The sequence below is a fragment of the Peromyscus maniculatus genome, chromosome 18 (genome assembly GCF_049852395.1).
Source record: "Peromyscus maniculatus bairdii isolate BWxNUB_F1_BW_parent chromosome 18, HU_Pman_BW_mat_3.1, whole genome shotgun sequence".
In the NCBI taxonomy this organism is placed as follows: domain Eukaryota; kingdom Metazoa; phylum Chordata; class Mammalia; order Rodentia; family Cricetidae; genus Peromyscus; species Peromyscus maniculatus.
The window spans coordinates 11,524,625-11,549,535 of record NC_134869.1 but is presented as its reverse complement, the minus strand read 5'-3'; the positions used below and the strand labels follow the sequence as shown (position 1 = coordinate 11,549,535).

General features: G+C 49.9%; 1 protein-coding gene across 7 annotated transcripts in view; it reads left to right on the top strand.

Annotated features, from left to right (window-relative positions):
* The window catches only part of Chst11 (carbohydrate sulfotransferase 11), a 217,439-nt gene that overhangs the window by 78,107 nt on the left and 114,421 nt on the right, over positions 1–24,911 (top strand). The window contains exon 1 of one of the 7 annotated variants that reach the window (XM_076554543.1): positions 7,829–8,036. The exons of the other annotated variants lie outside the window; for them this stretch is intronic. Within the exon in view, the coding sequence (XP_076410658.1) occupies positions 8,000–8,036 (37 nt within the window). The 5' untranslated portion in view covers positions 7,829–7,999. Of the gene's footprint in view, positions 1–7,828; positions 8,037–24,911 lie in introns of those variants that run through there. 7 annotated transcript variants of the gene reach the window in all.

Here is a 24,911-nt window from a genome sequence, read left to right as displayed (position 1 = left end):
GGAGACAGAGAAGGTCTTTGAACCACTGTGTGTGTGTGTGTGTTTGTGTGTGTGTGTGTGTGTGTGTGTGTGTGTGTGTGTGTTGTGTGCACACACCTGATGGCTTGCACTTTCATTCTCTGTTATTGTAGCGGGCATCTTGTATGGTAGCATCTCGCTGAAGTTTAGCTCCCCCTAAGTCTTTACTAGGGCCTTGCTTCCCTAATTTCTTCTTTCTTACTGTCTGGAGGAAAAAAAGAAAAGAGAAAGTGAGTGTCCATGGTCTCCAGTTGAGACAAACACTAATTTACTTTTTAGGAGCTTTTAGGCTCCGATTTTATTTCAGAGGCTACCTACTCTAGCTCTGTATGTGGGTGCCCTTCTGTAGCCTGGTTTTCAAGGCTGGGGATGGCTCTTAACTACCTACTCTAGCCCTTCTGTAGCCTGTTTTTCAAGGCTGGGCATGACTCTTAACTACCTACTCTAGCCCTTCTGTAGCCTGGTTTTCAAGGCTGGGGATGGCTCTTAACTACCTACTCTAGCCCTTCTGTAGCCTGTTTTCCAGGGCTGGGGATGGCTCTTAACTACCTACTCTAGGTCTTCTGTAGCCTGTTTTCCAGGGCTGGGCATGACTCTTAACCACCTACTCTAGCTCTTCTCTATCCTGTCCTCCTAGACGTGCGCGACTCTAATACAAAAAAGAAAGCACTTTCCAGTTTTACAAATGGGATTTCCCAGAGGAAGTGTGAGATCAGGATAACTGGTCTTAGACTCCATGCCAAGGTCAGGTCTCTAAGCACTGATAGCACGATTCCAGACAGTGGAGCGCGGCAGGGTGGGCTGCTCTTCCCCGTGCATCCTGTGACCGCCTGCTTTCAGAAGCATGGAATGGGCATGCCGTATGAGTAGTGCAGCTTCGGGAGCTAGAAATGCTGCTCCTGTAGCTAGAATGCCCAGATTCAGTCAACTGTGTGTCTTGCAAAAAGCAACGAACTTAGCGTCCTCCTACTCCGTGGCCTGTGCTGTGCCAGCCTGCTGCAGGCAGGCTCTGTGAAGAGGCAGGATTTACATATTCTGCTAATCTCAGCCTCGGATTCCTCGAAGTGATCTGATGGTGGGGAGGCCTAACAAGTGTGAAGAGTATTTTTAACCAAGCAGTGTGGGGTTGATAGCCATTTAGGGACTAGTAATAGAATCTGAAGTTTCATGGGAGGCTGCGGGGAAGGCGCGAGGGATGGAACAGCTCAGGGCGGGGAGCTCTTGGGTGCTGAACAGCTGAGGGGCCATTTGACCCCGAAGGAGGCCCACCTTCTTCCCCTTCTGATAACTGTCAGTCAGCTGCTTTACAGGTGTCAAACTGACACCTTCCCCGGCTGGCACAGGGGCCCTGGATGTCAGGTTGTTAAAAGGGAGTTGAATTGGAAATCTGCATTTGTTCGCTTACTCATTCATTCCTTCAACAAGCGTTTTTGTGTGGGGTGAGAGTGTGTCTAATTTTCTCATGGAATGCCTCATCAGGCTGTATGCTAACCGGGGTGGGGAGGTGCGGGGCGGGTGGGTCTGGGGTTGATGGAGCCTCAGCATTTCTGCTGCTGGTCCCCGCTGCCACACCTGAGTCACAAGGCCTGAGACTCCATGCCACTTTGGTGTGCCAAGATGAAAACAGGGGCATGTTCTTGCCTTAGGCCTTAGTGTCCCTTGTCCCACATCTTCCTCTGCTGGCCTTTGATCAGCTTCTTTTCATTCATACTCAGAAATGTCAATGCTCCTGAAAGGCTTTTCCTTCCAGATTTAAAGTAAGTAACTCCCCAATGCCCGATTGTTCTGTTTTGTTTTTTTACTTTTCTCGGTGTTTGGCTGTTTATTTATTTATTTATTTATTTTATTAACAATTGGTGGTTGTTGCTATAATGAAATCCCTGAGGCTGGGCAACTTATAAAGAAGTGAAGTGTGTGTGGTTCGTGGTTCTGGAGGCTGAATCTGAGAGCACACAGTTGCCAGCATGTGATGATGGCCAAGACCATCCTGCAGGGTAACTGAAGACATCACATAGTGAGTGAGATGGAGGAAGCATGCCAGGTTCTACATCCACTCTTGCCAGTGGGATGTCGCCTGCCAGGGGCCAAGGGGATGGAGTCACTCAGTCTGGGACGTTTATCTCCAAGACTGTAAGCCAAATAAGTCCCTTTCTTTAGGTGGTCAGCTTCAGATGTTTTGTATAGTAACAGAAATCAAAGCAGTGCACATTCCCAGTCTATCAGCTGTTTCATACAGAGCCGGAGGGAAAGGGAACTTGAGGTAGTGCTGGGTGGGGTGGGGTGAGGTGGGTAACTAGACTAATAGAAAATGCAGATTCTGGTTGACAAGATGGCTCATCAGGTCAAGGTGCTTGGTGTTGTTATACCTAACAACCTGAATTTGATCCCTGGGACCCAAGTGGTAGAAGGAGAGAAATGACTTCCCAAAGCTGTCTTCTGACCTCCACGTGTGTGCCATGGCCTGTGCATGCCCAGACTGATACATGTGAACGTGTACATACATACATATAATAAACGCATGGAAAATCAGTAGATGCTGGGTAGGATGGAATAGGAACCACAAGAATGGAGGGCTGAAAAAAACCAAAGGGAAAATCTGATTTCTGAACTGTATTTTTGACGTAATAGATGACGACGACGATGCAGGCCTCAGAGCAACAGCTGGTTTGAATCTTGGCCTAATTGTTCCTAGCCAGTGAGCTCTCGGAGGAGTTACTCAGCCACCCCGAGTCCCCTGCAGGAGAGGCTGGGTTCCATCTCAGGCTGTGACAGATAGTATTAAAACTCCACATCTTCCGCAGAGCCGACTCTCTCTCCACTGAACAGCTTGTCCCTCGAGGCAGATGGAGCTGGCAGGAAGCCTGTCCTTCAGCGCTACAGGTGGAGCGCTGGCGGTCCCACAGAGAAAGCCCATGGGGAGTCTGCTCCCCAGCTGCTGGCTGGGTAGGGGGTCCTGATGGGCAGGAAAGGGCGTGCCTACTCTGAGCTGAGGGAGGAGAATTCTGGGGGAGGGGTGTGAAGCTCTGCTACAGTCAGAAGCTAGAGCCCTTGATGGAACACTCACTGGGGTCTCAGTGGTGCTGGGGGTGGAAGTGGGGGGACGGACACAAGATGGGTTTTGCAAGGACAGGAAAGACCTTCCAGAAAGAAGGGGCTCAGGGGAGACAGAGCCCAAGACAGGGTCTCAGGTAACCCAGGCTGGCTTCAGATCTGCCGTGTAGCTGAGGATGGCATGTAGCGCGCACGCGTGTGTGTGTGTGTGTGTGTGTGTGTGTGTGTGTGTGTGTGTGTGTGTGTGTGTGTACTCACTCACCTGCCCAAAGAGGCCAGAAGAACTCATCAGATCCCCTGGAGCTAGAGTTGTTGACAATTGTGAGCCATCCCATGTGAGTAATGGGATTTGAACTTGGGTCCTCTGGAAGAGGAACCGCTGAGCCATGCCTCCAGCCCCAGCCTTGAGCTTCCGATTTCTCTGCTTTTACCTCACAAACACTAGGGTTACAGGCATGTGCTGCCATGCCTGGATTATGAAGTCCCAGGGATTAATCCAGGACTTCCCTCTGCTCTCTAAGCAGTCCCTCTACCGACTGAGTCACATCCCCAGCCAGACTGTTCGCAGTTCCCACTGTTCACAGCCATGGCCAGTGCCTGTTTCCCTCTGGTCTTTATGAATTGGTTGCATGTGTTGCTTATAGCACCAGGGTGGTGTGATACCCCATTTTACTGAGGACCCGAAGTACCCCAGGTGACAGAGACGGAGCTGTGATCTGAAGCCGACTTTGTCTACAGAACCATCTTTCCCACTGCACCCTGCTGAGAGGAGGCAAAGAGGGGGCTTCTCCGTGACTCTGGGCCCGCGGGGGCCTCCACTTCCCAGAGCCCCACACCGAAAATGTCTCTCACAGTTCTGGAGGGCAGACAGTTAAAGCCAAAGGCTGGCTCGTCCTTAGGCTCTGCGGGAGAACGCCTCATTCCCAGCCCCTGCTGGATGCTGGCAGTCATTGGTATGTCTTGGCTTGTAGACGTCCTCCAAGTTCTGCCTCTGCCGTCACATGGCCGGATGCGTACTGTAACTGATGTGCTAGGCCAGAGCCTCACTGGGCTTGCCGCGGTGAGCCAGGCCTCGCCGTCCCCAAAGATCAACTGATGGTGTTGGGGCCAGGAAGGACATTGATTCTCATTGTGTTCACACCAGGGAGCAGAGCGGCAGCTCTAATGGCTGCGAGGCTGCATCTGAGGGGCCAGCCATAGTCAGGGCTTATACAGCCAGGGGTGGGGGCTTGCGCAGCTGGCCACATTGGCCAGGTGGAAACGCCTTGCAAGTGGCTGCCACCCAGGACCTGGTTTTGAATCTTGTCTCAAGATGTTTATCCATGAGCCAGATGTCTCTGGAATCCATGAGAACTGTAGGAGAGAGTGACGTGAAGCAAAGGGCAAGTCAGAGAGGCTAATGGGGCTGTTGGGGCTGTTGGCTCAGGGCAATGGCTGGAGGCTTCGGGGTATGCCCTTGTGGTTGTTAAACTAGTGGTTGACAATCTGAATGATGATGGCCCTGGAAACCTTGAAAATGTCTCAGCCATGGATGTAGTGAAGTTGGTAGAGTATTTGCCTAGTATTTACAAGGCTCTGGGTTTGATTTCCCAGCACCACATAAAGGAGACATGGTAGCACACGCCTATGATTGCAACATTTTAGATGTGGAGCAGGAGGATTAGGAGTTCAAGGTCATCCTCAGCTCCATAGTGCTTAGGTTTGCATAGTGGTAATATAGTGTTATATACATAGGGTTACATAGTGGTAATATAGTGTGATATACATAGGGTTACATAGTGGTAATATAGTGTGATATACATAGGGTTACATAGTGGTAATATAGTGTGATATACATAGGGTTACATAGTGGTAATATAGTGTGATATACGTAGGGTTACATAGTGGTAATATAGTGTTATATACATAGGGTTACATAGTGGTAATATAGTGTTATATACATTGGATTATATAGTGGTACTATAATGTTATGTACATAGGGTTATATAGTGGCAATATAGTGTTATATACATAGGGTTACATAGTGGTAATATAGGGTTATATACATAGGGTTATATAGTGGTAATATAGTGTTATATACATAGGGTTATATAGTGCACTGGGCTAGACATTCTGTCTCAAACAAAACAACAACAGACTCAGAAGGAACAACAAAAAGCAAAGCCCCTCAGCATCTCTTGTCTTGGTGTCTCCAGCCTCGAAAGGGAAGGTTGCCAGCTCACAGCTACAGACTACATCTTCAGTAGCTAATACACCTGCATGCAAAGTTGAGCAGGAATCTGACCTAAAGATTGCAATAGTAATGGAATCAGATGCCAAGCTTTGATCCTGAGGTGAGCTGCCCACTGGGCATCTGCAGGACCAAAGGAAGAGCCAGTGCTCTTTAGAAAAAGCAGCCTTTGAGCTCTAGCAACATTGTGTCCTCACACTATTGACGTCTCTGTGCCCAACCTCCCTTTGCCTAAAAAGATGCCAGTCATTAAACACTCCCCTCCCCTTCCCCAGCATAACATCTTAATTAGATTCCATTTATAGTGACCCTGTTATCAGATAAAGCCACACACATAGGTACTGGGAAGTGTATGAAGATGCCTTCTTAGGGACACAGTTCAATCCACAAGAGTGGGAATGACCACCTCCTGGTTATATACCTGAAATATTCTAAGTCAGTGTTCTCCAGAGTTGTTCAGACATCCATGCTTATTGCTGTATTATGCACAATGGCTAAGAAATAGAATGAACCTAGATGTCCATCAACAGAAGAATGAAGAAAGAGAACGTAATCCATATGCACAATGCATTTTATTCTGCTGTGAGGAGAAATGAAATTGTGACATTTACAAGAAAATGGGTGCAACTGGTGATCCTATCGTGAAGCAAAATGTGCCAGACCCAGAAAGATAGATACTGCAGATTTTCTCTCATATGCGGCATCTAGATTTAAGTGTGTGTGTGTGTGTGTGTGTGTGTGTGTGTGAGAGAGAGAGAGAGAGAGAGAGAGAGAGAGAGAGAGAGAAAGAGAGAGAGGGAGGGAGGGGGGGGAGAGAGAGAGAGAGAGAGAGAGAGAGAGAGAGAGAGAGAGAGAGAGAGAGAGAGAGAGAGAGAGCATAACACAATGGCTCAGCTGGTAAAAGCACCTGCCACACCAGCAGGGCAGGACAGCCTGAGTTCAGCCCATGGGCCTGCGTAAAGGTGGAGGTGAGAATTGACCCCACAAAGTTGTCTCTGAACATGCAGGCACACAATAACGACAACTGATAAAAATAGAAAGAGGAGGATGAGATCTTGAGGGGAGGAGGGCATGCAGAAGAAGCAGGGGGGGGGTGTTTCAGGGGACCAGAGGCGGTCAGGAAGTGGGGGAGCAGGAGTCGACAGTAAGAGTGACATGGGGTTCTGAAGCAGTGGTGTGTAGGTCAAAAGTGCATGGTGAGCGATAGAATGTGGGCGGGTGGGGTGTGGACAGAGAGTCTGGGACCACTGTGAGGGTCATGTGGAGGTTTAGAAGTGAGATAAGCAAGGTCTGCATTCAGCCACCGCCAGCCAAGGTGGGTGACTTGAAAGGAATTCAGTGGTGGAGTCGGGAAAGCTTTATCTGGAAGGAAGAGGGGTGTCTTCTCTGCAGGGAGTAAAGAGCTCACAAAGTGTGGGGGCTTTGTTCACCCTTACAAGGAACAGAGACCATGGGGCAAGAGAGGTGGGGGGCCCAGGTCACACCATCTGGGGACTCTGGGTTCTTCATCCGGACACTTCCCAGGCAATTAATTTGACCCATTTCTCTTGAAGCTCTGAGTCCAGCTTCTGGGATTCTGGATGAGTGCAGGCTGCATCGATCTGGGAAGGATTCATGGGAGATATTGGTCAGACATGGAGGAAGGCCGTCAAAGGGAGGGAAAACAGAGAGGGAATTTCAGGGCAGGGACAGCTGACGTGGAGGCCAGGGCTGACGTGCAGTGTGACTCCATCCAGGCCACCATGGGGCCAGCTCTGATGGGTCATCATGGGAACCTTCTCTGGTGGCGGTAGTCCCTGCTCTTGTAGATATCTGTGCGAGCATTGCTCGACAGGTTTTCAGTCTCTGCTTTCAGAGTGCCCCTGGGCCTCTTCACCTTCTCCAGCATCCTTGCTGAATAAAGGGTGGGAGAGATGTGCTCCCATGGTGGGCATGCCAGGCGAGGCATATGGACCTCTTGTGACTTCAGATAAATGAGACTTCTTAGGACCGAGCTCCTGGAGTCCCTTCCTTGTCCCCAGTTCTCTGACAGAAGCCACTCTGTCATTTCCTTCAAGTGAGGCTCTCATGCCTCTCCCCTGGAAAGGGAAAGAACCAGCCCCATTGTGTGGTTATTATTCGGGATCTTCAGACGGAGATGCCTGATTTCTAGTCCTCAGGTACCAGATGATTCAAGGCTTCTATGTGGGTGGCTCTTCTTTAAATGAATAGTTAGTCACGAACCTGTCATAGCATCTTCATCCAGGCTCCGGGCCGGGACCAGATCTGGTGGCAGTTTCTGGGGGCTAGACCAGAGTTCTGAGTCCTGTGTCATCAGCAGGAGGCAGGAGTTGGTGGTTCTTCAGTGTTGATGAGCAGGTGGGCTTGGGAAGTGGCCTGCTGTGCCTCTGTGGAGCTGTGGGCACCCTCTCTTTGCGTGCTCCCAACATCTGTGGTATTCACTCTCCAAGCTGTGTGCTCAGGGACAGGAACATAAACTTTTTTGTTGTATTTCTGTTTTTATTTTTTTATTTATTATTACTAATCTGTGTCCTCGGAACCTGGCACAATAATTGACACACAGCAAATATCCCATAAATTAATTTTGCCGCTTGTTTCTTGGACACTTAGCACCTGTAACTTGCCAGGTCCACCTCAGGCTCCGAGGAGGCAACAGTGTGATCAACAGATGAAGCCCTGTTCCAGAGAGCCTCCATCCTCATGGGGAAGTCAGCTTCTGTCCGTCAGCACATTCCCGGTATGCAACCTGAGTTTTGGTGGGGAAGAATGCCATTGCCAGGGTTAGTGACCGAGGAAAGACTGCCTCAGAAGGGCTGGCTGAGGAAGCCCTCTCGGAGGAGGCCGTGTGTAAGCAGGGGCTAAGCAGATGAAGGCAGGCTAGCCCGGAGTCCGGAAGGGGGAGTAAGTGCAGGATGCTGAGGGAAGAGCGGGGTTAGACTGCGGTGGGAGGAGCAGGTGAGGGGTGGATCCTGTAGGGTCTCAGTACTGTCTCACTTTCCTTTCGACTGCTGTGATGAAGCCCCACGACCAACTGGGGCAACTTCTAAAACAGTGCTTAATTGGGTTCATGGTTCCAAAAGGTTAGAGTTCAAGACGGTGGGACAAAGGCGTGATGATGGCGCAAGAGCTGAGAGCTCACATCTTCATCCAGGATCAGGAGGCAGAGGAGGTACACTGGGAATGGCACGAGTCTTTTAAAACCTCAGAGCCCACCCCCACCTCCCCAATGAAGCCACACCTCCTAATCCTTCCCAAACAGTTCCACCAACCGGGAATCAAGTTTTGAAACAGATGAGCCTATGGGGGTCATTCTCTCATTCAGACCACTGCAAATAGTAGAATATTTAATCGACTGTAACCTAGAGCAGTATTGACTCAGATGCACCCCAAGAACTTGGAGGAGAAGGGGAACGGCAGGGCATCTGGGTGAATCCTGTTCTCTTTGATTCTCGCTGTCACGGGCCTTCTGTTTTGTCTGTGGAGACATAGCATTAGAGTCAAGTGAGGAATTCAACAGGCGCTTCCCACGGAGCCGTTAGCAGAACTCACGGCCCCTTCTAGGAATTCAGTCGTGGATGGGGTGAATTTGATGGATGCTGTCATCACTTAGAAATATGGATCAGCACAGAGCAAACATCATCTGGAGATGAGCCGGAAGACATGGCCATGCCTCAGCAGGGAACACCGTACTTTGTAACTGGGTAGCAGCAACTACCAGATTTGAACATGGAGAGTCTGGCTCCATTTCCTCACTTACGGAAGGATGTTGGCTTTGCCACCTCTGTAAGCTCAGCTGGTGCCTATGTTCTGCTTGTCAACGGGGAATCTGAAGACGTGGTAGCCTACCACAATGGCCTGCGGTGTCCCCGTAGATAGACTTGGTTTCTTGGGCATGAGGGTCCTCTATTTTCCACTGTTCTTTTCCATGAATCTAGCAGCATGTCCTGGTGCTCATTTCATTTGCTGTGCACCTTGAGGACAGAATCTGGGATAAAAGTGTCACATAACCAGGGAGAAGAGCCCGAAAATAGAGCCACTGTCCTCCTGGTTCAGCCTCTTGGAGATGGCTGGCTTTGGACTGATTGGCAGTTAGCCTCCGATGGAACTTTCCTGTATCTCTATCATTTGGCCAAACTCACTTGGAGCTTGTGAGGACCAGATGTCATGGTTCATGCCAATAACCCTGACATCCCTCACAAAACAATCCCACTAGGGCCTGTATCATAGCTCCATGGTGCCAGAGGCTCAGACACTCCACCTCACTCTGTTTCTGTCCTTGTGGTCTAGGACAGTCCTTTACTACAGCAACAATGGTTATGCTTATATCTAACTAGCCAGACCTGGGTCACTTGACTTATTTCTCACTCGGGGGAAGTGAAGAAATCTAGTTTTTATTCTAGATAAAGAGGGGACTGGGAGGCAGCCTGGTGAGTAAAGTACTTATGGTGCCATCTTGAGGGCCCAGAGCCCATGTGAAAAGCTGAGTGTGGTCGCATGTGTGCGTGTAATCCCAGCACCGGGGAGGCAGAGACAGGCCAGCCAAGTTAGCTTAATTTGTGAGCCCAAAGTCCCAGCAGAGACTTTGATTAGAAACAAACAAACAAACAAAAAACCAGGCTCATGAGGAACCTAACCCAGATCTCAGAGGTCCCGCTCACCTATGAGTCTGTGAAGGAAGGTGAGCTCTGAGGGGCTGGGAACACCAACTCAGGCCCGGGGCACAGCGACATAAAAGCCGTTCCGAGCCTTGAAATAGAAGCGGCTGTGGGTTGTCTGGCAGCCTGCAGTTTGTGCTCTGCTGGAGTCTAACTGCAGACAGTTCCCCACATTTTCTGTATTGTTATCATCACTGAGCGCTTGTTCAGTGGCAGCCGCCCTCCTTAGGGCACAGCCTGAGCAGTTTCTAGTTAATCAGTGCAGCTGTCTGCTGAGCTGGGCCCCATGGTACGGTTGCTTGTGAGATGGAGACGTGGAGGCTTGGAGGAAGTCAGAGGGAGGATTTGAGCTTGGGAATTGAACTCCCGAGAGCACCCACTTAATTTCTGACGTGCTTATACAGGCAACTGGTCCCTCATCTGCCACCTCCATGGCTGGGGCCTCCCGCCCAGGAAGGTGGGGACGGGTGCTGATGACCTGGGTGGTGGGCTTGTTGAATGAGACAGAATGGGATTGTCTGGCAGAAACGGGTGTTGGGATGGAGTGGCCCAGGCCGGCAGAGGCGGCCACAGCAGGTGGCGGGCTTGGGGGACTGCTTCCGGCCGAGGCGAGTGATTAGGAAATTATAAATACCTTTAGCCTCTCGGCTGCCCTCGGGTTGTCTCTAGCACCTTAGAAATTAGGAAAATAAATGATAGTAAAACGGCACTTGTTGGTGGAGCTGGTTGCCAGTGGAAAAGTCGTGGGCCCCGGCCACGTCTACCAGTTATAAAGAGCTTTATGAGAAAGAAATGGGGGACAGGAGGGGAGCCAGGCCTGGCGGGGGGGGGGGGGGGGGAGCAGAGCAGAGCAGGGAACAGAGAGAGAACACAGAGTAGAGAGAGAGAGAGGGAGGGAGAGGGAGAGGTGTGGGGGGGGTCTGTGTCTGGCTTTTTAAGGCAGGGATTGCGTGACCACACAGCGGGTGCCGCCCACTGATGATGGAAGACGGAAGACACAGGACCCCGAGCTGCTAATGTACAGAATCCTAACAATAAACCCCTTCTCTCTCCCGCTTCTCTGGTTACCAAGTTACAGCCTCTCACAGCCTACCTGGGGCTTGTCTACAGCCTCCCCAGATTACTTCCTTATTGCTTTACATATTGGTCAGGTGTAGTGTTTTCAGACTGGAGGCAGTTTTACATATTTCTCAATGATATCTAACTGTTATTCATTCGGGCGGTGGTGGCGCATGCCTTTAATCCCAGCACTCGGGAGGCAGAGGCAGGTGGATCTCTGAGTTCAAGGCCAGCCTGGTCTACAGAGCGAGTTCCAGGACAGCCAGGACTACACAGAGAAACCCTACCTCAACAAAACAAAACAAACAAAACATAAAACCCAAAGGAAACTGTTGTTTAATCAAAGTTTGTGTTCAAAGGGCTTTGGCATTCCTTAGTTTGACCCTGGCCTTCCCAGTCAGGGGCTTTGGCATTCCTTAGTTTGGCCCTGGCCCTTCCAGCCAGGGGCTTTGGCATTCCTTAGTTTGGCCCTGGCCCTCCAGCCAGGGGCTTTGGCATTCCTTAGTTTGGCCCTGGCCCTTCCAGCCAGGGGCTTTGGCATTCCTTAGTTTGACCCTGGCATTCCTGTGTAGCTCCACTGTGAAGGCAACCTGGTCACTGGCGCCCATCTGAGCATGCTGGGACGCGGCTTTGTGAATTACCACACTGCGGGCCGGCAACAGCGGGCGACTGGTGGTGGCCTGTTGGCACCTTGTTTGTGCACAGGAAGAACCCTGAGCAGGCCTTAATCCCTGATTCAGTTTCCCTCTCTGCGGAATGACCTGTGGAGGGTCGCTGTGTATTTGAAATGAGTGGGTGATGTACAGTGTGCACTAAAACCAAGTTTAGGGAGACAGGATCGCTCCTGGCAGCACTGGTCTGATCCCGAGAGAATCTCGGGCTTCTGAGACATTTCCAATCGGATGTTTGTCTTCTTCTTGGCACAAAATGGCCTGCTGGGCAAAGAACTGCCCTTGCCTCAACTGCTGACAGTATGAATGCTGCCCTTTCTGGACAAGTGGGACACAAGGAAAAGTGACTACTGAACCTTGCCAAGACAGAGTAAGATGGTCTGTCAGAATTCCTGCTTCTGAAGATGGTCTGTCAAATATTCTAGGCCTGTAGCCAAATTGGATGCCCCATTGATGCTGGGAAACTTTAGGTGACTGTCCAGGCAGCGGGCTGTCTCTGTCTATTCTCACAAGAATTTCGGAAATTGCTTGCTTGCATTTTCTGTTTTCTCAGGTGTTATTATGTTCCTCCTCAGGTCTTTGATGGAGTTGAAGACTAGATAGTTACTTACAATCTTGTATCTTAGCGGCTAGTACGCTTTAAGTACTAGAGTTAGAATCTTCAGGATAGGACAGCTAGCTATTGGAGTCATCTTGGTAATTGGCCATTTACTTATGATCTGAACATTTCTGGACATTTAGCGTGTCTTTCTTGTTTGATGTTGTTCTTGTTGACCATAGTTCCATTTTTGTTTATGTTATTACCCCTTGTTTTTCCTGAACAACACTTGATAATCATTCTTATTGTAAAAAAGACAACAACAACAACAACAACAAAAAACCCAAGTGCAGCGTGAAACACACACTCAAATATTTAGTCATTTTGTCCTCCGCTGTGGCCCTCTTCATCCCCCCTCTTGGGACTCTGCTCCTGAGAAAGCTTGGGCTTGTCATCTTCTCCCGTTTGTCTGTGTCTGTCAGTCAGGGGTCGTAGCAAAGGCCTCACACCGTTCCTGCTCGCTGTGACTCTTCAGTGCTCTGCTCTGGGACCTTCTGTAATCCAGCTAGCCTTTCCCTCTCTTCCTGGTAGCCACAGAACGTAACTAAGTCCCAGCGCGGCCTGGTGGGAGTGTTGTTCCAGGTCTGGGTTTGGTGGAGGTGGTTCTAGAAAGGGTTGCTCTTGCTTGTTTTCACCAGTGACCAAAGCTCTGTGTCTGGGGATTGTATCAGGTGCCATGGTTGAGAGGATATGCCGTGGTCTTCCCTGGCTCTGGAATGTGTCAGGGTTGGGCTTTTCTTACCAGATGCTGAGTTATTACTTGTTTTCACAATCTGTTTCCGGTACCTTCTATGTGAGAGAATATTCTGGAACATGCTGTTTGAGATCTGTTGGATGGAGACTGAGAGCTGTGAAGAGTAAGGTTGATTCTTTCTTTGTCTTTGAAGAGCTGAGAAGGACCTTGTCTCCCCCAGTACCTCCCATGTTCTGTAGCGCTATGAAAAAACATAGCCCAGAGTGGGCTGGAGTGACGTCTCTGGTTCTCTCTGTCTCTCTGTCTCTGTCTCTGTCTCTGTCTCTGTCTCTCTGTCCCTCTCTCAGCTCGTCAAACATTCACGCGTCCCTGTGGATACCAGCCTGCCTGGAGTGCTACAAAAGCCCACACAGACCCCAGAATCCACACACCTGGTTTCTCACCCTGCCACTCAATAACTCTTGATCTGGAACAGTGTGGCAGCTCACAACCTTCAACCCAAGGGCCCTGAGAGACTCTAAATTGCCCCAATTCTTTGGGGGGAATTAACTTATAATCTACAGTCGTAGAACTATCAAGAGGGACCCCTTTGAGCTGTTCCAGGTACCAACAAACACACACTTCTCTTTTATCCAGTGTGAAGACAGCAGACATCACTAATGGATCTCTGCACCTTTCTCCATGTTGAATCAGAGTGGAGACGGAAGTAGATGTTGAGCTAGAAAATGAATGTTAACCTTTCTGTTCCTCAGCTTATTACAAGGTAGAGATACTCGCCCCGCGGTTTTATTGGGAGGATGAAATGAGATAATGCCCCCGAAACAGTAAACAAGTACCCAGTGTATAGCAGAGGTTCGATTAATTTCCCTGCTCCTGTTATGGTATTGCCTCTGTTGGCCCTGAATCCTCAGGGCCTTTGGAGCTGAGTTCTCTCCTCAATGAAGCCTGTTTTCTCCCCAAGTCTTCATGAGGATGGCATTGTCTGAGGTGGGAATTGGATCTTGATAGTATGTTCTTTCCTCTCAATAAACTGCTTGCCTTTTAACTTGAGGGGTGACTCATGATGATGACAGGGACTTAGGGCCTCTGGTGCTAAGTGTGGTAGGAGTTGCCCCCCCGCCCCCGCCACCGCCGCAGGTGCCTCTGACTCCTGTCCTGGAGTGTTCTTAGAGGTCTGGGTGTGTTCTGGGGCTTACGGATTGGCACCCTGTGAAATCACCAATGGCCCAGGAAGCCCTAGGAGCAGGCCTCCATCATCAGGGTTAGAAGAGCTCACAGAAGGATGGGAACAGAAAGCGTGGTAGCTGTGGCGTAGAGGGCACACAGTTAGCCATGATGCAGTGGTCACTCTGTTCTCCTCAGACTCATGAGGTCTTTCCTGGAGCCGGTAAGGTCAGTCCCTGGGCTGAGCACACTGCAGTTAAACAGGCGAGAATGTGAGGCTTCCTCCTCCTGGTAAACGACTTCTTTCATCCCTCCCCTAATCCCTATCTCAAACACCTTAACAGCCATTAATGTCTCTTGTGTGAAGTGCTCTCTCTCTCTCTCTCTCTCTCTCTCTCTCTCTCTCTCTCTCTCTCTCTCTCTCTCTTTCTCTCCTCTCTCTTATTTTTTGGAGTTGCACAGAGGTGATTTGTCCTTAAAATGAAAGCTTCTCAGAATGGAAACAGTTTTAGGCTCTCACAGCCATTATTTCTGCGACTCAACAGCTGCATAGAAATGCTTGGTTTTTCATGCTGGGAAGCCATTCCTCATCCCATCAGGTTCAGGGCGGAGGAGAAACTTCACCAAGGCCGCCTGTGGGCCTGTGGCTTTCAGGGAGCTTTGAGTGTGGAGTGCAGGGAATTTGTTCAGCACACACTGTTTCTTCCATTTGTAGCAAAGGGAATCCTTTGAACTCTTTATAACCCAGTGTTCACAACTTTAAACCTCGTAGGCCTCTAGAGGGTCTAAATCACCCTTTAGGGGGATTTAGCTTATGATTTACAGTCTTAGAATTAGCAAGAGGGTCCTTTGAGGTGGTCCAGGTACCAACAAACATATCCTTCCCTTTTTAGTGTGACCATAACGGACATTACTAATGGATCTATGTGCTTTTCTCCATGTCAGATAAGAATGGAACCTTTGAATCCTTTTATCCCAGTGTTTGAACCTGAGGAAGTTTATTCTTGTACAGTTATAGAAATCGAGACCCAGAGCATTAAGTGTCTAGTGTAATAGTTCTCAACCCGTGGGTCGTGACCCCTTTGGCAAACCTCTGTCTCCAAAAATATTCACACTACGGTTCACAACGGTAGCAAAATTACGGTCCTGAAATAGCAGCAAAAATAATTTTATGGTTGGGGGTCACTGCAATATGAGGAATTGTATTAATAGATTAAAGCATTAGGAAGGTTAAGGTCTAGTGTAGAGCAGGTGTTGTTGTTAAATGGGTAACACACACACACACACACACACACACACACACACACACACGACTGTTAGGTTGGCAGAGAAGCTCAGATTGTTCTCATGGGATGTGTGGGTAGGGTGGGCTTCATATGAACTTCCTAAATGTTTGAAGCTCCTCCTCTATACACGACTAACCCTGAGGTTCTCTGTCTTCACACGCTTGTTACACTTGCCTTGTGTCTAAAGAATATAAAGAATGAAGTGTGTTTTCTCCCTGCTAGAATACCACCTAAGCCAGCAGCATCGCTCCTGCTGGAAGAGACATGTGATGCAAAAGGCAGTTCCTTAAAGTGTCCCGAGGCCCCCGGTCATGTGCACCACATTGTGCTAAACTGTGAAACAGACTGAGGCAGATGACGGTCTCAACTCTCAACACGGCTGTCTGCCGTGACACAGACACATCCCGTGCGTCCTCATGGTGTCGCGTCAAGTGAGAAAAGTTTGAAGCACGCACTCTGGAGCGAGCCTGGGATTAATCCAGCCTGTTCTTCTGAACCGGATTAAGCCAGACTGCTACCCCGATGTGTATAACCAAGAGCTTCATCTCCCCAGTGCTGGGCTTGGGTGTGCTCCCCCTCACCCACGCCTGTTTGCTGCTCCCTCATCATGGCCCTCCTTGTTGCTGTTGTGGAAGAGAAAGTTGACTCATCCTGAGCATTTCGCAAGCCGCCCCCTCCCACTGGTAGGTGTGTGAGCAGCTGGGCTTTTACCATCTGCAAGCCCTTCACACTGTGGCACATTGTCTTTTCACCTCACGGTACTGAGCTTCGCATCATCCCTATGTCCCACCACCGAGTCTTCACTGAAGTCGGGACATGAACTCCGTGGACGGGGTGGAGGGGGATGGTGGTGAGATGGAATGATCTCTAAGAGACCCCCCTTCTTTCCACTCTCTGAAAAGACCGTGCCAGGCATTTCATGTTAGGCATACAGCAGTGAAGAAGAGGTGTTCAGGTCCTTGGAAGCTCACCAGTGTGGGAGGGATGACAAGAACATGTAGTAAGGATGACTGGAACTGGGTGGGGAGCGTGGCAACCAACCATCCTCCGTGTACTGAGATCCCGGAGTCCCACCTTCAGCCCCAATAGGCAATGTTTGTTGAGCACACAGGGATGTACAAGCAGCTCTGTGTGACCTGGGTGATACCAACACAGGACACACAAGCAACTGTGTGTCACCCGGATGATGCCCTTCAGTCCCCGTGACAACCCTGTGATCTTGGGGACTCTCGTCTTAGCGACGAGAAGAATGCAGAGGCTGAATTAATCTACCACTGCCATGCAGCTAGTCGGGAGTGAGCCCGCTGGTCCGTTCCCAAAGGACATTTGTTACTATCTTTAGTAAAATGTGTGTGCCCTGTCCAGTGCTTATTCGCGTGCTGGCCTTTAGTCTGCAGCAGGGTGGTTTGATCGAGAGGGACGTGATTTGCTGAGACTGCACAGTGGGAAGTATCAACTTGATAGCAAAGCTGGTCTGATTCTGGAAGGTTTCAGCTCCTGTCTTAGTGAGGGTTTCTATTGCTGTGAAGAGACACCATGACCATGCAACTCTCATAAAGGAAAACATTTAATTAAAGCTCGTTTACAGTGTCAGTGGTTTAGTCCATTTTCAGCATGGCAGGAAACATGGTGGCATGCAGGCAGACATGGTGCTGGAGAAGGAGCTGAGAGTTCTACATCTTGATCCTCAGGCAACAGGAAGTGAACTGTGACACCGGGCATAGCTTGAGCATGTGAGACTTCAAAGCCCACCCCCACAGTGACACACTTCCTTTTGGCCACACCTATTGCATTAAGGCCACACCTCCTAATAGTACCACTTCCTATGGGGACTGTTTTCTTTCACACCACCGCAGCTCCTTACCCCTGGGCTGTATCAGTTCTCCCTCATCAGGACAGAGGTGCGTCTCCCGTCAGATCTGGCCCCTTAGCTGAATGAAGGAGAGGAGCCATGAAAGATAGACTGAAGGTATAACCTGGATAATCCAGGGTGGCTAGGTTTTGTGTTCATTCTGGATGGGCGTTGTGATTTATCATCAAGTACCTCCCAAGTGCCAACACAGTTCCTTCAGTAAGTAGGACAGAGGAGCCCCCATTGATCCCTGCCATGTCCACGTATCCAACCAGAAGCAGCTTAAGGGAGAACGAGTTTGTTCTGGCTCATGTTTGAGGAGGGTGTGGTGGGTGTGGCTTCCACCTGTGAGGTCAGCAGAGCTAGGTCTTCGGGAAAGGCTAGGGGTGAGACCGTTCCTTTCTCATTGTGCCCCCTGCGCCCCGCTTCCTCCTTGGGGCTCAGGAGTTGCTGACTATAGTGTCGCTCTGCCTGCTGTTTAGGGAGCAGGAAAGCTCACTGTTTTTTTTAAAAAAAATCCATTCTTGTCATCACAAAGTCAACAGGCCATGGTTTATAACCACACAGTGGATGGCAAGTGGACATCAGTGTGCTCCTTAATAATGCAAGTGTGAGAATAGTTGTAGTTTGCATGCATCATACCCTGGGGGTGCAGGAGCCCCCCCTCCCTCTGAGCCCGACAGCAGCATTTATTAAGCGCTCTGTATGTGTTTCTACCTGGCTCGGGCCCTTGTCTTCCATCAGTGTGATGAATCCCCAGGGTACGGTTTTAGCTCCCATTGTGAAGATGTGGAAACTAAGGCCCACCGAGGTGACCCACAAATAGCTCCAGGTCCCATGCCTGGAACCCTGGCACAGCAGACTTTGCGCCAAGGTAGTAGGGTGGCGTTATTGACCAGTCTTCAGTGGGGAGGACAGAGGTATGATGGAGGAGAGTGGGACCCGGCATCCGTGGGTCTGTCTGATTCTGACTGACACCCGCTAGCCAAGGAAAGCCAGAGAGCACTTGCTTTGTTCAAGAATTGTCCGGAGTCTGTGTGAAAGCAGGTACAGGAGTGGGAGCCGCTGCTGGTCATGTCTAAGCCTGCTCAAGGGTGGCTTATCCGTTCTTTCTAGTCTGCAGTTCCCAGACCAAAGAGTTTTTTTTTAAGGCAGGATAAATTAATGGGGGAGGCTTATTGAACCAGGTTTTGATTGGGGGGAGGGCGCTGTAAAATCTGCATGAGCCACCTGGCCATCCTGAAAGGGTTTCCATGTTGGGGAGCACTGGTCTGGACTCCGTAAGACCCTAGAGGGCAGGGTGTTTTGTGGGTTCCTGCTAAGGTTCAACACGTTATACTCAAACCAAAGATGGTGGAAGTTACTAACAGCCCCTGACCCTTGGGGGACCTGGCACCATCTCATTGGCAAACTGTGTCAGTTAGGTTGGATGTGTCCCATGCTACTTTTCATATTTTAAAAAATGTGGTAAGCTATACATGACTTAAAGCTTACGGTTGGGAAGGCGAGATGGATCCGTGGGTAGTGTGCCAGATTAGTAGTGTATGTCTGTAAGCCCAATGTTCCTACGGCAAGATGGCCAGCTAGCCTGACGCGCACACCACAAACAGCAGCACCAGGAAGATGCCCCGCTTTGCACAAAACAGAATATCCGGACTAACACTCAAATTCTGGGGCCTTGAGGACATTGGCCATTCAGACCAATCTGGAGGGCTCCTCTGCAATATTTTAGAACGGAAGAGCTACAGACACACACTGAATGCTTTCCGGAGACAGTGGGAAGAGTGGGCTCATCCGTGACAGGGTCCTGTGTTGGGCTCTGAGTTGGTGTGTCCCTCCTGGGTGTCTGGTGAGAAGCTTGCGGGCAGGGGCAGGTGAAGGAGGTGCTGTAATCCGCGTCTAATTCTCCATCTCTACTTTTTGAGTGAAACAGGATGGTGAGCTCATTGTCTGGTCAGAGCCACAGGCAGCGTCCCCTGTCTGCTTCCATCTCCCTAGGCAGAGTAGAGGATGTCTAAACCATCCTAGCACCCCTACTGTGTACACAGTGTCCAGGATGCCTGGAGTCTGCGATGTCACGATGCAAGGCCAACCTGGCTGAGAACCACACAAATGGGCCTTGTACATGTGAGAAGAGTTACTTCTGTGTCTTAAACCATGTGTCAACAAGAGCTCTGTAGACACTCCTGCAACACATCTTGCTCTGTTGACTTCATGGGGCTGTGGCCATGGGTCTGTGGTTTTCAGGTTCTGAGGGGAGCCACAAAAGCCGGCCTGTTCGCCGTGGAGCACCACGCCAGTGGAATGTTCCTCTGTGTTCCTGCCATGAAAGGAGGACATGAAGTCAGCAAGTAGACTGAGTCACGGAAACAGTGTCCTCAGCAGGGATGATAACACACAGCCCTCCTTACTTCTCTGGAAGGACATTGACACCCAGAGAGGGGGTAAAAAGTGAGATCAGAGTCGGCTGCTTTCTATATGTCCTACTTCAGAGTCCCAGGGTGCCGCTCTGACATGTACTGTCCTTTGTCTAGGAGAGTGACCGGATGTGAGTGCAGGAAGAGGGCGGTGCTTAGGAGGCCGTTGGAAAGCTGGCTCTGTCACCCAGTGTGCCCACTCCTACCCCAAAGTCAGACCCCTTTCGTTTCTAAGTGGAAACAGAGAAGTCTTGGGCCCTTGCAATGTCTGCTGGTCTCACCCACAGGCTTGGGTGTGTTAAATCCCTGAACGTAAGGTGTTTGCAGAGGGATCGTTTTGTGACTGGCTTCACTCAAAGAAGACACTAAAAGTAGCCTGAGGCTGTCTATGAGAGGGAAGGGCCACGGGGAGCCCTGGGTACCTCCTAAGGAGTGCAATAAATACTCTTGGCTCTTCTCTTTGAAGAGTGAGGGCCAAATCCTAGAAGAACTTCAGGCAGGGCCTATGCTTTACGTCCGGGGAGGGCCAGCTCCCCACTGCTCCCCCACCCCTTCCTTCCTGTGTCCCCAGTACACTGTGGATGTTGGTGGACACTGACCTTTTAGTGACTCTCTCCTCCCCGCACCTCTCTTTAAAAATCCTCTCCGGCTGAGGCAGCCCAGAGCTAGAGAATTAAGACTAGGCTCGCCGGGTGGTGGTGGCGCACACCTTTAATCCCAGCACTTGGGAGGCAGAGGCAGGCGGATCTCTGTGAGTTCGAGGCCAGCGTGGGCTACCAAGTGAGCTCCAGGAAAGGCGCAAAGCAAACAGAGAAACCCTGTCTCGAAAAACAAAACAAAACAAAACAAAAAAAAAGACTAGGCTCACACCTGACCAGATTTGTGCCCTCTGGCTCACCTCGCTCATGTCTCGGGACAAGTTCCTTCAGGTCACTGAGCCTCCATATCTTTCTCTAACTCAAGGGAACACACATGTTCCTCTTGTGATCTTGATGCATCATCGCGAACCTCCCTGGCCTTGAGTTTATCCCCCACAGAATGAGAGGCCGTGGGGATGGGAGGGGCAGGCAGGCAGTGAGCCTGGGGTTTGGTGTTCTCAAGCCTGTATCTGAAACGGGCTAGCTCAAGCCTGTACCTGACATGGGCTAGTTCAAGCCTGTACCTGAATTGGGCTAGCTCAAGCCTGTATCTGAATTGGGCTAGCCTCAAGCCTGTACCTGAAATGGGCTAGGTCACAAGAAGGTTCAAGGGAATGAATGACTTCAGGTCCCCATGGATGGACGTGGCACGTGGCTGTGTCCCCAGCCCCCCAGCCCTGACTCTGCCAGACAGTCTGAACTGCAGAGATGCCAAGTCATCTGAAAGACTCCTAGCCACTGGAGGTAAAAGCTGGATGCTTAAGAATATCCAGCAGTGCCGGCCTCACCTTCTGCTTCTGTTCCCTCTGGGCCATTCACACTCTTTTTGCTAGCTTTGATCATCCTGGGGACATGGAACTGTAATTCATAATTGAAGACCGTAGACAGGGATCACAAAGATCAGCCGGAGGTAACCTGCCACGTTTATTTTGCAGACGTTGCAAGAAAAAGGCCTGATCTTCCAATAAGATCGGTTGCTCTTTGCTTTCAAGCCCGGTCGGTTGTCTCATTAGGGACAGAGGCCAGAAAGCCTTGGGGCTACGTCTCTACTTCATAGATTTGAGGGATAGAAGATCTTTAGTGGCTCTGTTAAGAAGAAGGGAAGATTCCAGGCTTAATCCAGACTCAAAAAGCAAACGGAAACCCAAGATGCGCTTCTAGATTTGATGGACGTTCTGTGTTGTTCAGCCACAATGAAGTCAGAACTGTTCATTGTGTGCATAAGCTATTTTAATGGGTGTGGGCTGCTAAAAAGAGGAGCCTGTACGTCGCTTAGACTCCATGTTGTGTTACGTGTTTCAAACACCTGGGGACTCTGGCCTACTGGCAGGTGGAGTTTTAGACCCTCCAGCAGTGTAGACATGTGTGTTGTGGGTGAATGAAGGGGCAATTATGAGACTATTCAAGAGTTCTAGTATGTCTGTAGCTGAGCCTTGCCTTCTGCTCAGTGTCAGGTGTCTTCCTGCAAGTTTGAGGAACAGAAGCTTGCTTGCCTTTCACTTGTTAAAACTTGTTTCCAGGACATAGCTGGGCCAGGAGGATTTTTGCCTAGAGGTGGGTACCTAATTCCTCTGAGGCTTCTCACTTCAGCTGGAAAATCCTCTTCACCAACCTCACTTGAACAAATGAGATTATTTTTATTTAAGGGTCTTCCACGCTTACTATGAAAATTAAGACGAGTTTTTTGTTTTTTAAATAAAAGCCATTTATTAAATTAGAAATGAAAGATAGGTATCTGGGTTCCTTTCCGATCCTCCCTAGCTTTCTGTGAACCCTGGTGCTGTCCCGGTCTCCCCAACTGGACCCTTAGGAGTATAGGAACGTCCTCCCATCATCCTCTCTTAGTGGAGTCTCCTGCATTGGGTACTTCCTTCACTCTGCTTCTTGAGGGTGTTGGGTCCCACTCCCAAGGGTGTCAGACTCTTCTGGCTTCTGCTGGAGGATAGTTTATGCCTAGTCAGGTGGTGGACCGTCTGGCAGTCACTGTAATGTTCCGTACCATGCATGTACAGATATATATGTATTCCTGTGGATGTGTGCACATGTACATGTGCATGTTTATGTGCAGAGGCTAGAGGTAGACCCTGGACGTCTTCCTCAGGTTGCTCTCCAACTTGAGGAGAGCAGGTTGAGACAGGGTCTCTCACTGAATTTGGAGCTTACTGATGTGACTGGACTCCTTAGCCAGCAGGCTCCAGGGATCCTCCTCTGGGTGCCCCCCTCCCCCTCCCCAGCATTACGTGCTACCCTCCGTCACCATCACCCAGACAGTAGGTGTCAACCAGCTAAGAACTAGAGACTTTCTGACACACTGGCCGTTCTTACAGATACAGCTTCAGGGGCTTCCCATAGCTGTAACAGATTGCAAATATCTTCCTGTGGGATGGCTTTTTAATTTGACTACACAGAGAGGCCCTGCCTGGCTGACTCCGAAGGACTTTTAGTGGCCAAACACAGCCTAAATGTCCCTATTACACAGCAAGAGGCCACACCTTCAAGCCTGCCACAGCAACAAGGAGCTTGGGCATGGCCTTTAGATTTTCTGGAGAGAGATGTGATTCTCTTCTGCATTTTTCTGTCATGAAGCTTTTACATTTATACTTGGGGGGGGGGTAAAAGTCTTCAAATGCTGAACATTCCCCTTGGGGAACTCATGACAGTCACCTAAGGTTTTTTGTTTTATTTCTTTTTTTCTCTCTCTCCCCTCCCTGCACTAACTCCCACCCTGCTGCTGGGCTGCAGAGAGACTGGAGAGCCAGGTCCAGTGGCATCGCGGATTCACCGGGAGGGAAGCAGCTGGGAACATGGGCATATTTAATAGGATGCAGCTGCAGTGGCCTGTCCCTGCTGGCCACACTTCAAGGAGAAGATTTGACACACAGCAGAGCTGTCCGTGCCCCACCCCCCACCCATCTGTAGCTCTTCCCTAGCACCCACTTTTATATCCTTCTCCCTTTCCACACTCTTCAGTAGTGGCAACTGGGGTTATCTTCTAACACCCTGGGATCCTGAGACATACCCTGTGTTCTCATTTGCAGTCTCTTGGGGGCTGGAGGTGGGCATGGCTCAGCGTTAGGAGCAAGTGAGCCCCAGGGTTCCATCCCCGACCCTGCAGGGGATGTGGGAGGGAGGCAGGAAAAGCTCTGGCTCCGAGGATCCCCATTTGGGGCTGCAGATAATGTTTTGGTTTTCTCTGGGGAGATTCCAGCCCTTTGTGTAGAACGTGGCTTTCCATTGCATCCTCAGCACTGGATCTGGTGTTGTGTTGAAGTCACCGTAAGGAGGAGCGTCAGAGCCTCTCCAGCACCGCTTTCCTTTCTTTCGGCTGGCTCACATGTATGTGTGCATCGGTGAGCTCACATGTATGTGTGCATCGGTGAGCTCACACGTCTGTATTGGTGAGCTCACATGGGTGTATCGGTGAGCTCACATGTCTGTCTGTATCAGTAAGCTCACATGCATGTATCGGTGAGCTCACATGTGTGTATCGGTGAGATTCTCATCTCCTATTTGAATTCTGATGCCCCAACTCCATTTCCATGGTTTGACATCAGAATTTTTTACTATAGTAGCATGTTTAACTCATTAGTACTATATCACAAATTACTAAAATATACATAAGTGGACTTTTTTTATTTTTTGAAACAAGTTTCTCTGTGTTACAGCCCTGGTTGTCCTGGATCTCGCTCTATAGACCAGGCTGGTCTCAAACTCACAGAGATCCACCTGCCTCTACCTCCTAAGTGCTGGGATTAAAGGTATGCGCCACCACTGCCTGGCACTTAAGTGGACTTTAATTCATGAAATTATCCTTCTAACTTTGGCCATCTTGGTATGTTTCCAGTGTTTAACTGGTAGAAAGAAAATACAATAATGAATGTGCATGCATGCTTGTGTGTGTGTGTTTAGACCAGAGCTCAACTTCAGAGGTATTCCTCTGGATCTGTCTGCCCGTCCATCCATCCATCCATCCATCCATCCATCCATCCATCCATCCATCCATCCATCTATCTGTCTGTCTGTCGGCAATATCTGATCATGTAGGCTTGGCTGGCCTGGAACTCTATGTAGACTCTAAGGTCTCATAGAATCAGCCTGCCTCTACCTCTCCCCAGTGGTGGGATTAAAGGCGTGCAACCACCGTGACCACCCAACCTCATTCTCTTAACTGGTCCAGGGTTTTCCGAATAGGCGGGCCTGGCTGGCCAGCTAACCCTGGGAGTCTTCCTGTTTCTGCTTCTCCCTGTGCCGGGATTGCAAGCACATGCATTGAGCCTGGCTTTTTAATGTGGGTTCTGAGGACCAGTTCAAACTCTCGTTCTTGTACCGCGAGCACTCTGCCAGTTGAGCTGTCTCTGGCAGCAGCGGGCATCTTCACCCTCCCAACACTTCCTTTCTGTTCCAGCATTGCCTTCATGTCATTTTCCCAGAGGGAAGCTGGTAGATTTGAAGGGTTTAAACACCTTCCTGCCTTCAGTGATGTGGCACATATGGCCATATTTTTCAAGCCGTATTCTCTCTCTTGGCCTCTGTGCGAGACATGTGAGTGATTCAAAAGATAATTCCCTGTCTTAAACT